The sequence below is a fragment of the Prunus avium genome, chromosome 5, assembly GCF_965620075.1.
Source record: "Prunus avium chromosome 5, drPruAviu1.hap1.1, whole genome shotgun sequence".
Classification (NCBI taxonomy): Eukaryota; Viridiplantae; Streptophyta; class Magnoliopsida; order Rosales; family Rosaceae; genus Prunus; species Prunus avium.
In genome coordinates this window covers 14,647,955-14,664,529 of record NC_142288.1, presented here as the reverse complement: position 1 = coordinate 14,664,529, position 16,575 = coordinate 14,647,955, and the positions used below count along the sequence as shown (strand labels likewise).

The 16,575-nt window shown below is 42.4% G+C and overlaps 1 protein-coding gene, 1 non-coding gene and 1 pseudogene across 3 annotated transcripts; 1 reads left to right on the top strand and 2 right to left on the bottom strand.

Annotated features, from left to right (window-relative positions):
- Positions 1-346: 346 nt before the first annotated feature.
- Positions 347-428, bottom strand: TRNAS-AGA (transfer RNA serine (anticodon AGA)). The gene has a single exon. It is a non-coding gene; the product is annotated as a tRNA-Ser (tRNA).
- A 183-nt stretch (positions 429-611) lies between these two features.
- LOC110748682 (uncharacterized) lies at positions 612-2,407 on the top strand. Its single transcript, XM_021948635.2, has 5 exons — positions 612-795; positions 904-1,024; positions 1,124-1,227; positions 1,962-2,093; positions 2,168-2,407. The coding sequence occupies exons 1-5, from the start codon at positions 793-795 to the stop codon at positions 2,192-2,194; spliced, it is 387 nt and encodes a 128-aa protein (XP_021804327.1). The 5' UTR covers positions 612-792; the 3' UTR covers positions 2,195-2,407.
- Positions 2,408-2,530: 123 nt separating this feature from the next.
- Positions 2,531-4,441, bottom strand: LOC110758073 (uncharacterized; annotated as a pseudogene). The gene is made up of 2 exons (XR_002526881.2): positions 3,835-4,441; positions 2,531-3,516 (listed from the first exon to the last, which is right to left on the bottom strand). The product of XR_002526881.2 is annotated as an uncharacterized LOC110758073 (transcript).
- Positions 4,442-16,575: the final 12,134 nt, after the last annotated feature.

The window sequence follows — 16,575 nt, the reverse complement described above, 5'->3', positions numbered from 1 at the left end:
ATCCCTCCCTCCCATTACCATATAAAAGATGAATTGATGGTCTTGCTTCTGCAGGCCCGGGCCCCAAAACAAAAGGAACCCATCAAAGAATTCTACTGAGAAAGTGCCTGAGAGAACAGACCGAATGTTAACCCTTTGCCATGAGTAACAATAAAATGCTCTCTATTATCACCACCTCCTACTAGGCTACTAGCTACTACTACCTAATCTTGTTTCACGCACGTTTATAATTTAAACAAAAAGAGAACTGTATTGTGTACGAGTGAAGAAGAAGAGGAAGCAAAACAGAGCAAAATGCAAGTCACAATCTCTCTCCTCTTCCAAATTCTAAAAATAAATATCAAAACGTGGTCGGCAGGATTCGAACCTGCGCGGGCAAAGCCCACATGATTTCTAGTCATGCCCGATAACCACTCCGGCACGACCACTTGATGCTAATTGTCCTACAACTTTTCATATATATTCCCTCTCTCAGGTTTTAATGCCTAAAGTCAGTGTCCCTATTTGTGGGCTGATCGAATTAGGGCAACAAGATGGGCCTAGATACCCAGAAAATGAATTATCATTGTCCATCAATAAGGGCCTTATATAAGCCAATATCTCTTAATCTCATGCCCTTAGCTTATAACCCTAATTCCTCTTTTCCTCTTTTCCTCTTCTTCTTTATCAAATCCAATCCAACCGCCGTTCTCTCTCCCTCCCTCTTTCTCGACTCCATCTCTTACTCTCGCTCTCTCTCTTCCGTCTCATAAAAATCCCTAGCCTCTCTACTCCCACGAAATCGACCACACAATGGTAGTATCTTGCTCTTCATCTTTGTTTTCAGCTTAGAGAGCATGGTTGATTGATTGTGTTTGTCATTTGTTTGTTTTTTAATTTGTTTGTGTATGAATGCAATTGCAGACAGGAGAGGCAGTGAACGCAAAAGCGTACCCTTTGGCCGATGCGCAGCTGACGATCACAATACTCGACCTGGTTCAACAGGCAGCTAACTACAAGCAGCTTAAAAAGGGTGCCAATGAAGGTACGTTAAATGCTCAAATTTAAATGCCATGGCTGCCTGCTTCTGTTTTTATCTGTTTATATAGATTTTAACATTTGTTTTATGGGTTTTGGTTTTCAGCGACTAAGACCCTGAACAGGGGTATTTCTGAGTTCGTAGTGATGGCGTGTGACACTGAGCCGATTGAGATTCTTCTTCACCTTCCCCTGTTGGCTGAAGATAAGGTACTATTCATCATTCCTGTTACATATCTATGCCACTGAAGTTTTAGTGTCATAAATGCCTTGATTCTTTGATTGCAACATGGGTTTTTTTATTCTTTCTATTGGATGATGGGAGAGTGTTGTGTTCTTTTTCTCATATGAGGATAGTTCAATAAATTCAACTATTGCTGCTTTTCACAAAGACATTCTGAAGTTCTATTTTTATTTGCTCACCTTTTGTGGATTAAATGTTTCCTTTTAGGCGTATTGTTTGTCCTATTATGATTCGTTCTCGTCTGTTAAGAGCTACTTACTGTAGTTTCCAAGCGTTTGATGTTTTACACGCAAAAATGAAGTGAGAGAGAAGTATTACCCCTTCGGTTGTGTTTGATTGCATTCTTGTTTTGTGTTATATTGTGGCACTGGTTGTGTTATATTTGACCCAAACCAGACCCGTTAGGTATTTACCGTAGTTGGTAGGATTGTGGTCTATGGCTGGACATAGATGCACCTAATCGCCTATTTGAAGGTTAGCCCTTGTGCATCCCATTTGGCGCAAGCATTTCAGTAAGCAAGGCTTATTGGTTGCAGACATGAAAGACCATGCCCAAGATAGTATTTTATGTTTGTTTCTTCATGATTTTTTTAATTTTTTATATTGAAGCATCAAAATCCTTACTTTTTAGTTTGATGATTCTCCTAGTGATTTAAATCAATTTAAAGCACTTTACAAATGTTCTATTTGAATTTGGCAGAATGTTCCCTACGTTTTTGTCCCTTCGAAGCAAGCACTAGGCCGAGCCTGTGGTGTCACAAGACCTGTCATTGCGTGTTCAGTGACTTCCAATGAGGGAAGTCAATTGAAGTCGCAAATACAACAGCTCAAGGTACTCTTCGTTTTAGGTTTCCTTAGTGCTTGGATTTGGTCTTACATACTGAACATTTTATGTGTGAACTGCAGGATGCCATTGAGAAACTCCTTATCTAAGCTATCTTGGAATGCATATTCGGTGTGATAGGCCTCTTCGGACTGTAATAGTGGGAGCCTTCAGAGGCGTTGACTAGGAAATGCATTTGTATTAAATTTTCTGTTTTTATGAACTTCAAGGCATCTTGACTTTGAAGTATATTTGCATGGATCGAGATTAGTGTTATGTAACAACTTGCTTATTGTGATTGTCCTATTTTCTGTTGCCTTTTCGTTGTTGGCTTTAAACCCTGATGTGAAAATCAAATTATGGGTATTATGTCATGTTTTATGGCATCCGCATCTATTAGCTCATGAGAGGATAATCAATTGCAACATGTTGATGTCGCATTGTCATTAAATAGAGGTGATCAAAACAAATAACAATGACCTGAAGCAACCTCATAAACCTGTCATCTCTCGCCCTTATTAAGCTTTAGCACCTGCACGTGTTACGAGCTACAAGATTTTACTTCTAAATGAAACCATGGCCGAAAATTCGAAGACGTAACTTCATAACATGACTTCTTAGGGTTGGGTTGTGCTCGGGGTTCGTAGTGTAATTTTCTCTCTTAGCAAAAACATGTAGACTAGTCATACATCTCAATTGGCTCTGACCACAGTTTCATATCAGCAACGAAAAGCAGTTCCAAAATGTGGAGTGTAAGAAATCTCATTTACCGCCCATGCTAGGAATTAGATGAGAAAATGTACAGATCATAGTACTATTTCAATTCACAAGGCAAATTCTAAACTGTCTTTAACTATCTCGCTTTTCACTAGAATTCCCATGCTGGTTCGAATGGATCAAAGTGGCATTTTGCCCCGAGCTCTTAGAAGTCTTTTCTTCTTTCAATTGGCAGCCTCCTCCTCAGCTGCCTTCTCAAGCCTCAATATGGGCGCATAGTGATCTGGATGAGCCTGCATACACTTCTTCAAGGCCGCGGTGACCTCAAAGCACTTTTCAGCAACATCCTCCTCGTTCATCTCAGACTCCGCAGCACACTTTTCCCAAGCTATGAAACTCTCCCTGCACCCACCAGCTTTCATGAACAAGCAAAAGCCACATTCTCCCTCATCTTGCTCTTCTTCTTTTCAAAATGCGCCTTCATCTTCCTGATGCTTCTCTTCTTCTAGAGTTTTTGTATCCAATTGGTGATCTACGGTATGTTTTGGAGTTTGGTCTTCTGGGGTTTTAGAATCTGAATTGGACATGTTGGGATTTGATGAATCTGGTGGTGAGTCAGCCTTATGAGAATCAGTGGGATTCGTTGAGTCGGATGATGGCGAGTCAGGACTTGTATCGGAGGACCAAATAGCCCCCATGGCTGCTAAAAAACCCTCTACATGTAAATTCAGCAACATGATCAAAATTTAATGTCAATTATATTACCTCCGTTACTAAATACAGAATTGCATATTTAGCACCACAGCAAACTACAATTATGAAAATACCCCAAGTCTAAAACTAATTAAATTGCATTTGTTTTAGGAAAAAAAACATAGTGGTGATTAAGATGAGACACGTAGTCAACCCACATGCAACATTACAGCAATTTAAAAAAGAAAAACAACCACATTTGAAAGATTACCAAAGAATTTTTCAGTCTATTGTTCACTCAATATTTTTGCTCATCTATATTCATTTGAACAGAAGAAACCTGTTTGGATGTGGTCTCCAAATCCAAGCTAAGTCAAGTGGTCTCCAAGTCCATACTTCAGAAAAATAAAGGCAGGGGGAACTACAACGGTTGGATGATCTTCAATTTTGGATATGTTATAGCCAACACAATTTCGAGCAAGTTTCGTGAAGCAATCACAACCATCCGAGAATCACATATTAAAATCAAATGCAGAAACCGAGTCTGCAGAAACCCAGCAGCCATGGCTGAACACAAAAGATGGAAACCCGTTTTGAGGCATCAGAAAAATTGAGAACAATCTACAAATTTCACAGATTTTAGTCCTCAGGTAGACGAACAACTTTCATGAAGGAAGTTTTCTGATTGGAGCTTCCGAAATATGACTTCTGGATTTCTGAACAGTGCCCTCGGTTTTGAGTCTTGAAGAAGAAGGAGGAAGAAGAAAATGAGGAAAAGAAATGTAGCCAGCATGTAAACCAAGAAGGGGAGGTTTTGAACTTGGCTGAAGAAATGTCTTGGACATGAGAGGACCCACGTGGGTTTACTTTGGCATTCCCAAACTTGGTCAGCTGGAGTATTTGGTCTCTTTGCAAATTGGGTTGCAAGTGTTTGGGTTGGAATCCAATTGTCTTGTTATTTATATGTATGAATGCAAGTTGCAGTCAAAAGTGGTGTTTTGTTGACTAACATTTGGACAAAGGAAGCAGCAAGTCACGTGGGAAAGCTTGTGATGCAAAATGTGGGATGCAAAGCTTGGGATGCAAAATGTGTGGGATGCAAAATGTGGGATGCAAAGCTTGGGATGCAAAATGTGGGTTGCAAAATGTGGGATGCAAAATGTGGGTTGCAATGTGTGGGATGCAAAATGTGGGTTGCAATGTGCTGGATGCAAAATAGCGGCTGCAAAGTTGGCCAAAGTGTTGGCTGAAAGACCAACATACCAAGATGGCTTCATGCGATATCAAACAAAAAGCTAAGATGTCTGGTTGAGTGGGGAACCCACGCGGCCGACATCCAAATACTTGGAGTTCACACGTCACTTAATGTTGGTGGGAGTCTTAACTAAGTCAGAAGCTCTAAGTTCACAACTTCTCACCAAGTGTCAAATCAAGTCCAAAGCTCAGCCTACGAAACTAAGTTAAGAAGTTCTAGCAGATGTTGTCAGCAGATGTTTTCTAGCATATGTTTTCAGCAGATGTTTTCTAGCAGATGTGTTCAGCAGATGTTTCCCTACAAGTGGCGGAGTTCAAAGACAGAAAAGCATTAACATTGGGAGGATTTCCAAGACATCGGGTAGCTCGTGCCTAGAGCTCAGGAAAACATTAACATTGGGAAGATTTCCGAGACATCGGGTAGTTCACGCCTCGAGCTCCGGAAGGCATTAACATCGGGAGGATTTCCAAGGCAGAGTTAGTTGAATGGCCAAACCCATGAGCTGAGAAGCTCTATAAATAGGACATCAGATGAAGAAAGAAAGACCTCCGACTCAACACACAAAATCTATCTTTCTATCCTGTACTTTTCAATTCATAGTCTAGGATTTTATCTTTCAAGTTCTTTAGATTATCTAAGTTCTTCGTTTTCCTAGTGTAAGCTTACATTCTTGCAATTTAATTTCAATTGTCTTTACATTCAAATTTAATTCAAGTCTTTATCGCTTTAATCTATTTTATCGCATTTACATTTCTGCCATTTCGTTTATCGCACTTACATTTCTGTCATTTCTTTTATTGCATTTACATTCAATACACTTATCACAAAAATCCTAAAAATATTCATACAAAGCTCAATCATCCTTGACCTCAAGGAAGAAAAAGAACCTATGCCAATAGGAGGTTCCTTGCTTGGTCGATCAATCGTTTGATAAAAAGTCAGAAGCGCAAACACACTCACACGATCTTTCCATCCAAGCCATCAAGTGGTTTGGTGGTGGCACGCCTACGCATCTCAAGAGAAAAAGGACCAAAAACTCCTTCCGTCGGCCTACCCAGCCGAAAAGAGGGAAACATAATTTGGCACGCCCGGTGGGATTAACTATATGAGCGACCGAAAGGAATGGCAACAATCCTACCAGCCGATGAACTACAACGGCTATGATGCTTATGGCTCGAGTAGCCAATCCATCGGCCAACATGGTGACTACAACCACTATGGCCAATATAATTTTATCCATCAAGGTGGGCCTAACATCCAATATGGTTCAAGTAGTCAATTTGGTAGCCAATATGATGGGTACAACTATGTTGGTGGATTTGGTGGCCAATATGGTGGGCACAACTATGTTGGCGAATATGATGTTATGAACCAAAATGGTTTGAATGATCAAAATGGCTTTGGTGGCCAAACTAATCAAGTGGCATGGGGGCAACGCACTTACCCAGGTGGCCAAAATAATCCGGCCAATATCTATGATCAGCCTAATTATTATTCCCACCAAGCAGATCATCCAATTGGCTTTGGTGGCCAACATAATCTCAAGGTGGGTGAGATGCCATCTAGCGACCATACCTACATAGGGGAAGAATGTATAAATGAGATGACATCTAAGATGGAAGTTGAATTAAAAGAGTTTGTACAAACTTCCAATGAACTTCTCATCCAAGGTTTGCGTAGGATTTCATCTCGACTTAGCCAACTAGCCAAGGGGCAAACCCTCAACCCTAACCTTATTTCTCAATCACAAGAGGAAATTCCTGATATGGTTGCAATTAGACCACCCGTTCCACCTACTCCTCTAGGAAAAAATGAGGTTGGTAGAGAACGTGAGGATGAGAAAGAGGTGGGTGAGATGACTTTAAAATCGAATATTCAAGTCGACCTTCCTATTGAGAATCTGACATTGGTTGAGGAAAATGACTCCACCCAAGGGGATGAGACCCAAAAGGTGGTCACCGATGATATGTGCAATATGGTCCAACCCAAGGCAACCATCTTAGGATGTAATGGCCTACGATCTAGTGAAGAAGAAGGTCGGAGCATGACTCAAGATGCAAAAATAATAGACATGATTGTAGGAGAAAAACCCGACATTGTGATACCACAATTGCAAGTGGCCAAGTTTATTGAGCCTCAGCCAAAGGCCAAGATTGGCCGACCAAATGGACTTGGGGGGCATGAAGGGTCGGCCAAAGTGTTGGCTAGAAGTCATCCGGGTAGTTCTAGTCATCCTAGTTTTTCAACCCATTGCCAACAAAATGGCAAGATCCTAGTCAAGAACAAGAAGGGCTCCAAGTTTGGAGTAAAACATGGTTGGCCACCGCCATGGTATCCGGAGCATTTTGATCAAGAGGAATTTCCACGAGGATTCAAAGTTTTGGATTTTTCATTATTTTCAGGAGATGGACTCCAGTCGACCGTGGAGCATATTGGTCGATTCACCGCCCAATGTGCCAAAATCGGACATTGCGAGGCCTTGAAATTAAGGCTATTCTCGAGCACCCTCACGGGGGCTGCTTTTTCATGGTATGTCAAACTTCCTCAGAACTCTGTTCCAAATTGGCAGACCATGGGGCAAATCTTCCTCGAACAATTTTATCGGCCAGAGCCAGATGTGTCAATGGCCGACTTGGCCAAGATGCGCCAAGGACCAAACGAGTCAATCCAAGAATACTTGGGGAAATTCAGAGAAGCAAGAGCTAGGTGTACGATCAACATGCCTGAACATGAGTTTGGAAAGTTGGCTCAAGGTGGGTTATTGCTTGATCTTCGGAAGAAGTTCGAGGGTATTGAATTTCGTGATATTTATGACCTCCTACTTCGGGTGGATCGATGTGAAGATCTTTTAAAGGAGGAACAACAAAAGAATCAGTCGATATTTCGACCGACTTTTTATAGAGATCTACCAAAACCTCCAATATCTAAAACTATGGATGTCCATGCGGTGGATGTCGAAGATGTGAATTCAAAGGAGGCAGATGAGGAAGCCTTCCTAGAAGAGGAAGAAGAATCGGCGGGGATAAACTTGGCTGAAATCGTGGTCAGCGAACCACGCGTATGCAAGGCTTTGTCCAAAGCCTCCAAGGATCAGAGGCCGACAACGGTCCAGATTTCTAAGTTTAGCGGAACTTCTCAAAAGGGAGTCGGAACCAAGTCCTATACCTTTGACATTTCGAAAGCCGAACTAATCTTTGACCAACTTTTAAAAGAAAAGATGATAAAATTGCCAAATGGTCATGATATTCCATCGGCTAATGAACTTAGAAACAAGACTTTTTGCAAATGGCATAATGTATGGTCTCACGCGACTAACAATTGCCTTGTTTTTCGGAATGTCGTGCAGGATCTCATTGATCGAAAGATCTTGAAATTTCCAGAGAAAGCTGCAATGGGTGTTGATCAGAATCCATTCCCAAATGCTCAAGCCAACATGGTGAATGCCAACTTCCCAAGGCCAGATCAACCTCGACCAAGATTAGACTTGGGTGGTTCCGGAAAAGCAGCAGCTGAGAGAAGAGCAAGGGAGAACCTGATGGACTCTAAGGCGAAGGGTAAGGCCAAAATGTACCCAGAAGTGACAAAGGCTCTAGAAGAGAAAATCCCAATTATGGAAGAACCTCCCAAGGCTATTGTGCTATGCAGCCGATGTCAATGTGAGGTCTCAGTGGAGGTAGTTCTACCAAAACCCAAGGAGTCAGCCAGGGAACCGACTAAGGAGATGATCAAGGATCAAGCCCAGACAGGTAGACCAAAAAGTGCTGGGAAAAACAAGATTAAAAGTTCAGCCGGGAATTACGGTCCATATAGCCCAAGGGGCATGACGGAGACTAGGCCGAACAAACGGCCATTACATGAGTACCAAGATAGGTACGAGAGGCCGCGATATCAGCCTAAGAGAAGAAATCATCAGATGCCACTCAAATATGAAGATGTTGATCCACTGAACCCAAGCCAAGATAAAAATAGAAGCATGTGGGTTTCGGTGGGAGAAGGAAAGAGTCGAGATGTGGCCTATGTATCAAGGCCTCGCCCATCTGATGGTACTAGTGTCCCAACTTTCAAGATGCCAAACACCAAGGCAGGACAATGGTATAAGAGTAGAGGTTCAAAGTTGCCTCCAATACCCTTGAGCAAAACTCAAACAAGAAGGGCTCAGAGACAATATGCTGCCACTTGTAAAGCGGAGTTTGAGTGGGCGGACGAGAGGCAAGCCCAACTTAACCGATTGGTCGACCTTCGAGAGAAGCTTCGACTAGAAGAGTTGGAGTTCGCCAAAGCTGATGCCGTGGCTTCGTTAGAGGCAGCAGCGGCCGAGGAGATGAAAATACATCGACAATGGGTGAATGGTCAAGTTGTGGTGACAGCCTTAAATGAGCCAATGTTGGAGTTGGAGGCTCATTTGACCGGAGCTTTTGAAGCAAGCAATCTCAAGGCGGAATCTAGCAAGCCAATGAGAGTGTTGGATGACGGACCATCAAAAGTTGAGAAGTTTAAAAAGATTCAACCCAAGGCCAATCCTTCGACCTCCAGGAAGCAAATACTAATTAAGGTGACATCACCACCCGTGGTCGAGGAGAAAAAAGAAAATAACCATGAAACGGTCGAGGATGTCAGAGGAAGACCCCAGACGACCGAAGATAAGCTGACAACGGAAGAGGACCAAGTCATGGTCGATGTCCAAACATCCGTAGTAGAAGAAAAGGCCGAACCAACGGCCAACGTAGAGACCGAAGAAGCTTCAGAAAACCTAGGAGGCGCCTTAGCCGATAATGAAGAACTTTATGGGGAGAATGAAGAGTATGGTGATGACGAATATTTTGAAGACCTCCCAGAAGAAGCTATGGAGCAACTAGCTAATGAGTGTAGGGAAGAGATTACCAAGTTGGAAAGTGAATTGAAGACAAATAAGACTAAGGTGAGGTTTGGGGACTTCGACGAGGTCGATGCTATGGTGGTCACACTTCCACTATTTTTTGAAGCTCAGCCAGGTCAACCAAACTCCATGGATGGAGATGTTTTTGACGAAGTCGAGTCCATGGTTCAGATGGGAGAACCAAAGGAAATCGAGGAAATTCAGGAGACTTCGAAGGCAGAGGTAGCTCGACCTCAGATTGTGATGCCGAATGCGGAGAAGAAAATGCCAGAGAAAGTGTGCTTTGAAATGCCCACCAAGAAGATGTCCTCCCATCTTAAACCTTTATACGTAAATGCTCACTTTGATGGGGTCCCAGTGAGCAGAGTTCAAGTTGACACGGGAGCCACGGTGAATATCCTCCCAGCTTCAGTGATGAGGAAATTGAAGAAAAGCTCAGAAGAATTAATTCCGACTGAGACGACGGTTAGTGGTTTTGTGGGAGACACCACGATATCGAAAGGAATCATCCCACTCCAAGTCAGAGTAGGGGAAAAGGTCAGGGTGACGGCTTTCTTCGTGGTGGAAACAACGGCTCACTTTACCGCATTGTTAGGTCGAGATTGGATTCATGGAAATATGTGTGTCCCTTCCTCGCTCCATCAAACTCTACAGTTTTGGCATGAGGATGGGAGCGTGGAATTGGTTCAGGCCGACTCACGGCCTTTCATGGCTTCAGCCAACGCGGTGGAGGCCAGGTTTTACGAGGATGATCTTGGTCCTCTTTATTTTACAGGGTCAGATATGAACGGCCGACTTACGGGAGTCTCGGTCAAGAAGTTGATAGACTTGGGGGCACACGATGCCCAAGCAGATGGGGAGCGCCCCACGATGTCTGATTTTTTCTCTCTTAATGATTGATACAACCACGAAAGAAGAGAATAGAGCCGCGGTGGAAGACACTTTGAGACGGCTATATGGTTTTTGGGCCAAGAAAGCGGCCGAGCACGGGTCCACCGCTCATTTGGTGGAATTCCTCCACGAAGGCCCTAAAGACGATGCACTCGAAATTGAGGAAGTGGAGTTGGCACCAACTCAGATGGATGATTCGAAGGCGGAAGTCCAAGACCCTTTGTTGGAAATCGACTTGGGGACAGAAGACAATCGTCGGCCAATCTACATTAGTGGTCTGATGGAGCCAGAACTTCGGGCCAAGATGGAAGAGCTTTTAAGAGAGTTCTAGGATTGCTTTGCTTGGGATTACACTGAGATGCCTGGACTAAGTCGTGACTTGGTCGAGCACCGTCTGCCGACAACGGAGGATTTCAAGCCCTTCAAGCAGCCACCTCGCCGAATGTCGGCGGAAGTAGAATTACAGGTCAAGGAAGAGATTGTAAGGCTTGTTAAAGCCAAATTTATTGGGCCAGCAAGATATGTGGAGTGGCTTTCTAATATTGTACATGTAAAGAAGAAAACGGGAGCAATAAGAATTTGTGTTGATTTTCGTAATCTTAATCTCGCAACTTCCAAAGATGAATATCTCATGCCCATGGCGGACCTCTTAGTTGATGGGGCGGCCAAGCATGAAATTTTATCCTTCATGGATGGACACTCTGGCTATAACCAAATTTTCATAGCCGAAGAAGATATTCACAAGACAGCCTTTAGATGTCCTGGTTCCATTGGGACATTTGAGTATGTCGTGATGCCTTTCGGCCTAAAGAATACCGGAGCCACATATCAACGGGCGATGAATGCCATCTTCCATGACATGATCGGTCGAAACTTAGAAGTTTATATCGACGATGTGGTTGTGAAGTCGGAATCGAGACCAGGTCATTTGGATGACCTTCGGTTAGCCTTCGAGAGAATGCGAAAGCATCAATTGAAGATGAACCCAAAGAAATGTGCCTTTGGGGTTTCCGCCGGAAATTTCCTAGGATTTTTGGTACATCAAAGGGGGATCGAAATTGATAAAAATAAGGCTAAGGCCATCATTGAGGCGCCGCTCCCGAAAAACAAGAAAGGATTGCAAAGTTTGCTAGGCCAAATAAACTTCCTCCGGAGGTTTATAGCTAATTCCGCCGGGAAAGTCGAGCCTTTTTTATCTTTGCTAAAACTCAAGGATGAGGAGAAATTTCGATGGGAAGAAGTTCACCAAAAGGCATTTGATTCCATCAAAGAGTATTTGACCAAGCCACCGGTGCTAATCCCGCCGAAACGAGGCCGACCTTTGAAGTTATATATTTCGGCCACAGAAAATTCCATCGGAAGTCTTTTGGCCCAAGACAACGATGAGAAAAAGGAGCAAGCAGTGTACTACCTAAGCCAAATTCTAACGGCCACCGAAAGAAAATATTCACCGGTGGAGAAACTTTGTTTAGCCTTATACTTCACCGCAACCAAGTTAAGGCACTATATGTTGCCTTTCGTGGTGCATATAATCGCCAAGACTGATTTGATCAAGTACATGCTCACTCGGTCAATCATTAGAGGGCGGATTGGAAAATGGACGATGGCATTGGGAGAATTCACCTTCCGATACGTACCTCAGCAGGCCGTCAAGGGGCAAGCTTTGGCTGATTTCTTGGCCTCTCACCCTTGTGTTGAAATAGAAGATATGGACTTCTTCAAAGTCGACATGATAAGTTTATTCCCATGACGTCTCTATTTCGACGGATCTCGAACATCAAATTTGGGGGGAGCAGGTGTCATCATTGAATCACCCCAAGGATTCCGAACTCGTTATTCATTTCAATTAGACTTTGATTGTACCAACAATCAGGCCGAATATGAGGCCTTGATCATTGGGTTGGAAATTTTGAGGGAGCTTGGAATAAATAATGTGTCAATCATGGGGGATTCGATGTTGGTTCTGAAACAACTATCCGGTGACTATGAGGTAACCAGCCAAGCATTGCTTGGCTATCATGCCTTGGCCAGCCAACTAATAGAAGGTTTTGATGAAGTGAGACTCGCTCACCTACCAAGGGAGCACAACTCATAGGCCAATGCAATGGCCCAATTGGCTTCTGGGGTTCAGATCTCTGAAGGGTTTTCTGAGGAATTATTCAAAGTTGAAAAACGATCGTTGCCCTCGATTTTTGAAAGAGGAATACCAATGGAGGTCATGGCATTGACTGTAACTTCAGATGACTGGAGACATGACATCGTGGAGTATTTGAAATGTCCAAGTGGTCCACATTGCCAGCAGATTCTGCAAAAGGCCATAAGCTATGTGCTCAGGGATGAAGAGCTCTTTCGTATTGGCTCTGACGACTTACTCATGAAATGTCTGGGAAAGATTGATCAGATAGTGGTTATGACTGAGGTTCATGAAGGAATATGCGGAGCCCACCAAGTAGGCATAAAGATGAGATGGTTGCTAAGGAGGCATGGGTATTATTGGCCGACCATCCAGAAGGATTGCATTGATTACGCCAAAGGATGCCAAGGTTGTCAAAGGCATGGTCCGGTTCAGCATGTTCCGGCCGGACCCATGAATCCTATTGTGAAGGCTTGGCCTTTCAAGGGTTGGGCGATGGATGTGATTGGCCAGATCCACCCAAAATCATCCAAGGGTCACAAGTTCATTTTAGTGGCCACCGACTTCTTTACAAAATGGGTAGAGGCCGTACCACTCAAGCAAGTTACCCAAGCTGAGGTGACAGAGTTTATTGAGAAGTCTATCATCCATCGATTCGGATTACCAGAGTCTATCATGACTGACCGAGGAACGGCTTTTGTGGGAGAGGCTGTCAAGGCAGCCGCAAAAAATTGGGGAGTTAGGATGGTTCAGTCCACCCCATACAATCCTCAATCAAATGGTCAAGCTAAGGCCAGCAACAAGGTGATAAAAGGTTTCCTTTCGGAAATTGAAAGGTCTTGGGTTTCGATTTGTTTACCTCCACACCAATTTCGAGCTAAACAAATCGGGGGGCAATGTTTGGATGTGGTCTCCAAATCCAAGCTAAGTCAAGTGGTCTCCAAGTCCATACTTCAGAAAAATAAAGGCAGGGGGAACTACAACGGTTGGATGATCTTCAATTTTGGATATGTTATAGCCAACACAATTTCGAGCAAGTTTCGTGAAGCAATCACAACCATCCGAGAATCACATATTAAAATCAAATGCAGAAACCGAGTCTGCAGAAACCCAGCAGCCATGGCTGAACACAAAAGATGGAAACCCGTTTTGAGGCATCAGGAAAATTGAGAACAATCTACAAATTTCACAGATTTTAGTCCTCAGGTAGACGAACAACTTTCATGAAGGAAGTTTTCTGATTGGAGCTTCCGAAATATGACTTCTGGATTTCTGAACAGTGCCCTCGGTTTTGAGTCTTGAAGAAGAAAGAGGAAGAAGAAAATGAGGAAAAGAAATGTAGCCAGCATGTAAACCAAGAAGGGAGGTTTTGAACTTGGCTGAAGAAATGTCTTGGACATGAGAGGACCCACGTGGGTTTACTTTGGCATTCCCAAACTTGGTCGGCTGGAGTATTTGGTCTCTTTGCAAATTGGGTTGCAAGTGTTTGGGTTGGAATCCAATTGTCTTGTTATTTATATGTATGAATGCAAGTTGCAGTCAAAAGTGGTGTTTTGTTGACTAACATTTGGACAAAGGAAGCAGCAAGTCACGTGGGAAAGCTTGGGATGCAAAATGTGGGATGCAAAGCTTGGGATGCAAAATGTGGGATGCAAAGCTTGGGATGCAAAATGTGGGTTGCAAAATGTGGGATGCAAAATGTGGGTTGCAATGTGTGGGATGCAAAATGTGGGTTGCAATGTGCTGGATGCAAAATTGCGGCTGCAAAGTTGGCCAAAGTGTTGGCTGAAAGACCAACATACCAAGATGGCTTCATGCGATATCAAACAAAAAGCTAAGATGTCTGGTTGAGTGGGGAACCCACGCGGCCGACATCCAAATACTTGGAGTTCACACGTCACTTAATGTTGGTGGGAGTCTTAACTAAGTCAGAAGCTCTAAGTTCACAACTTCTCACCAAGTGTCAAATCAAGTCCAAAGCTCAGCCTACGAAACTAAGTTAAGAAGTTCTAGCAGATGTTGTCAGCAGATGTTTTCTAGCAGATGTTTTCAGCAGATGTTTTCTAGCAGATGTGTTCAGCAGATGTTTCCCTACAAGTGGCGGAGTTCAAAGACAGAAAAGCATTAACATCGGGAGGATTTCCAAGACATCGGGTAGCTCGTGCCTAGAGCTCAGGAAAACATTAACATTGGGAAGATTTCCGAGACATCGGGTAGTTCACGCCTCGAGCTCCGGAAGGTATTAACATCGGGAGGATTTCCAAGGCAGAGTTAGTTGAATGGCCAAACCCATGAGCTGAGAAGCTCTATAAATAGGACATCAGATGAAGAAAGAAAGACCTCCGACTCAACACACAAAATCTATCTTTCTATCCTGTACTTTTCAATTCATAGTCTAGGATTTTATCTTTCAAGTTCTTTAGATTATCTAAGTTCTTCGTTTTCCTAGTGTAAGCTTACATTCTTGCAATTTAATTTCAATTGTCTTTACATTCAAATTTAATTCAAGTCTTTATCGCTTTAATCTATTTTATCGCATTTACATTTCTGCCATTTCGTTTATCGCACTTACATTTCTGTCATTTCTTTTATTGCATTTACATTCAATACACTTATCACAAAAATCCTAAAAATATTCATACAAAGCTCAATCATCCTTGACCTCAAGGAAGAAAAAGAACCTAGGCCAAGAGGAGGTTCCTTGCTTGGTCGATCAATCGTTTGATAAAAAGTCAGAAGCGCAAACACACTCACACGATCTTTCCATCCAAGCCATCAAGTGGTTTGGTGGTGGCACGCCTACGCATCTCAAGAGAAGAAGGACCAAAAACTCCTTCCGTCGGCCTACCCGGCCGAAAAGAGGGAAACAAAACCAAATTAGAACAAGAATAATTTTAAAGGAATTTAAAATAGTGAAAAGAAAGTAAGGCACAAGTACTGACGCAAACAGAACATTAGAAACCCTTATAGCAGAGTGTTGACACTGCTTGAGAATGAAATGCTTCACTAATCACAGGGTATTAAGAATTAAAAAAATCACAACCCACCATTCGAAGGCAAATACAGTACAGACACAAACAGAAATATAAAGAGATGTAATATCTAAAATAAACATAAGATATGTGTTTTTTTAATCTGAAAACATAATGCAAATGACTAAAAGTAGAACACAATCTATCATACCTTTCTGTAATTGTTCAGGACAGAATAAATATGATATAGGTTGTGAGATTCACAGATATTCTTAACTGTTATTTAAATTGCATCACACCTTTATATGATTACTTCCCTTCGCATCATAGAACTTTCTACTTCTTAGCCTAGAAAAATAAAACGAAGTTTCTAGTTTTTTTTTTCCACTTTTTTTTCTTAAATATCTTAAATGACTGACTGCAATTACTTGGTGCGGAAATTCTCATGAATGTGATGGGTACGAGAAAACGGTAGCTTCTTCAAGCACAGAAAAATTCAATGTCAATGTCAATGTCAATTCAATTGCAGACATACAAAGAAACAAAATAAACCCAAAGAAAACAAAAACAACATTAAACAGCGATCAATGAACCAAAAACAAATTTTAATTCAATTCCAGTGACAAAGAGAACACAGAAGAAAACAGAAGAGTACCTAACAGCAGGAAGCTCTTTTACCCGGTGGGGTTGGGGGCTGACTTCGGTGGCACGGTACGGCAGGTAAGGAAACGCGGTGATGGGTTTGATAATTAGAGAGAGACCAAAGATGAAAGAGCCGGAGCCTTGGACGAGGGAAATAAACTTGGAATTTTGACAAAAGTCAGAATTTCTAAGATGTATTCAATTAGGATTCCAGAGAGTTTAAAAAGATTTTAAAAATTCAGACTTGTAAAACCTCTTTTAATGTTTGTATAAATTCAAATTGAATATACCCGGATTTTTAATTTTGTTTT

What these genes read in the sequence shown, in the direction of transcription:
- LOC110748682 (XM_021948635.2), top strand. An exon ending in TAAAAAGGGTGCCAATGAAG is followed by an intron (nt 1,025 to 1,123) that starts GTACGTTAAATG and finishes TTTGGTTTTCAG; the next exon opens with CGACTAAGACCCTGAACAGG. An exon ending in CCCTGTTGGCTGAAGATAAG is followed by an intron (nt 1,228 to 1,961) that starts GTACTATTCATC and finishes TGAATTTGGCAG; the next exon opens with AATGTTCCCTACGTTTTTGT.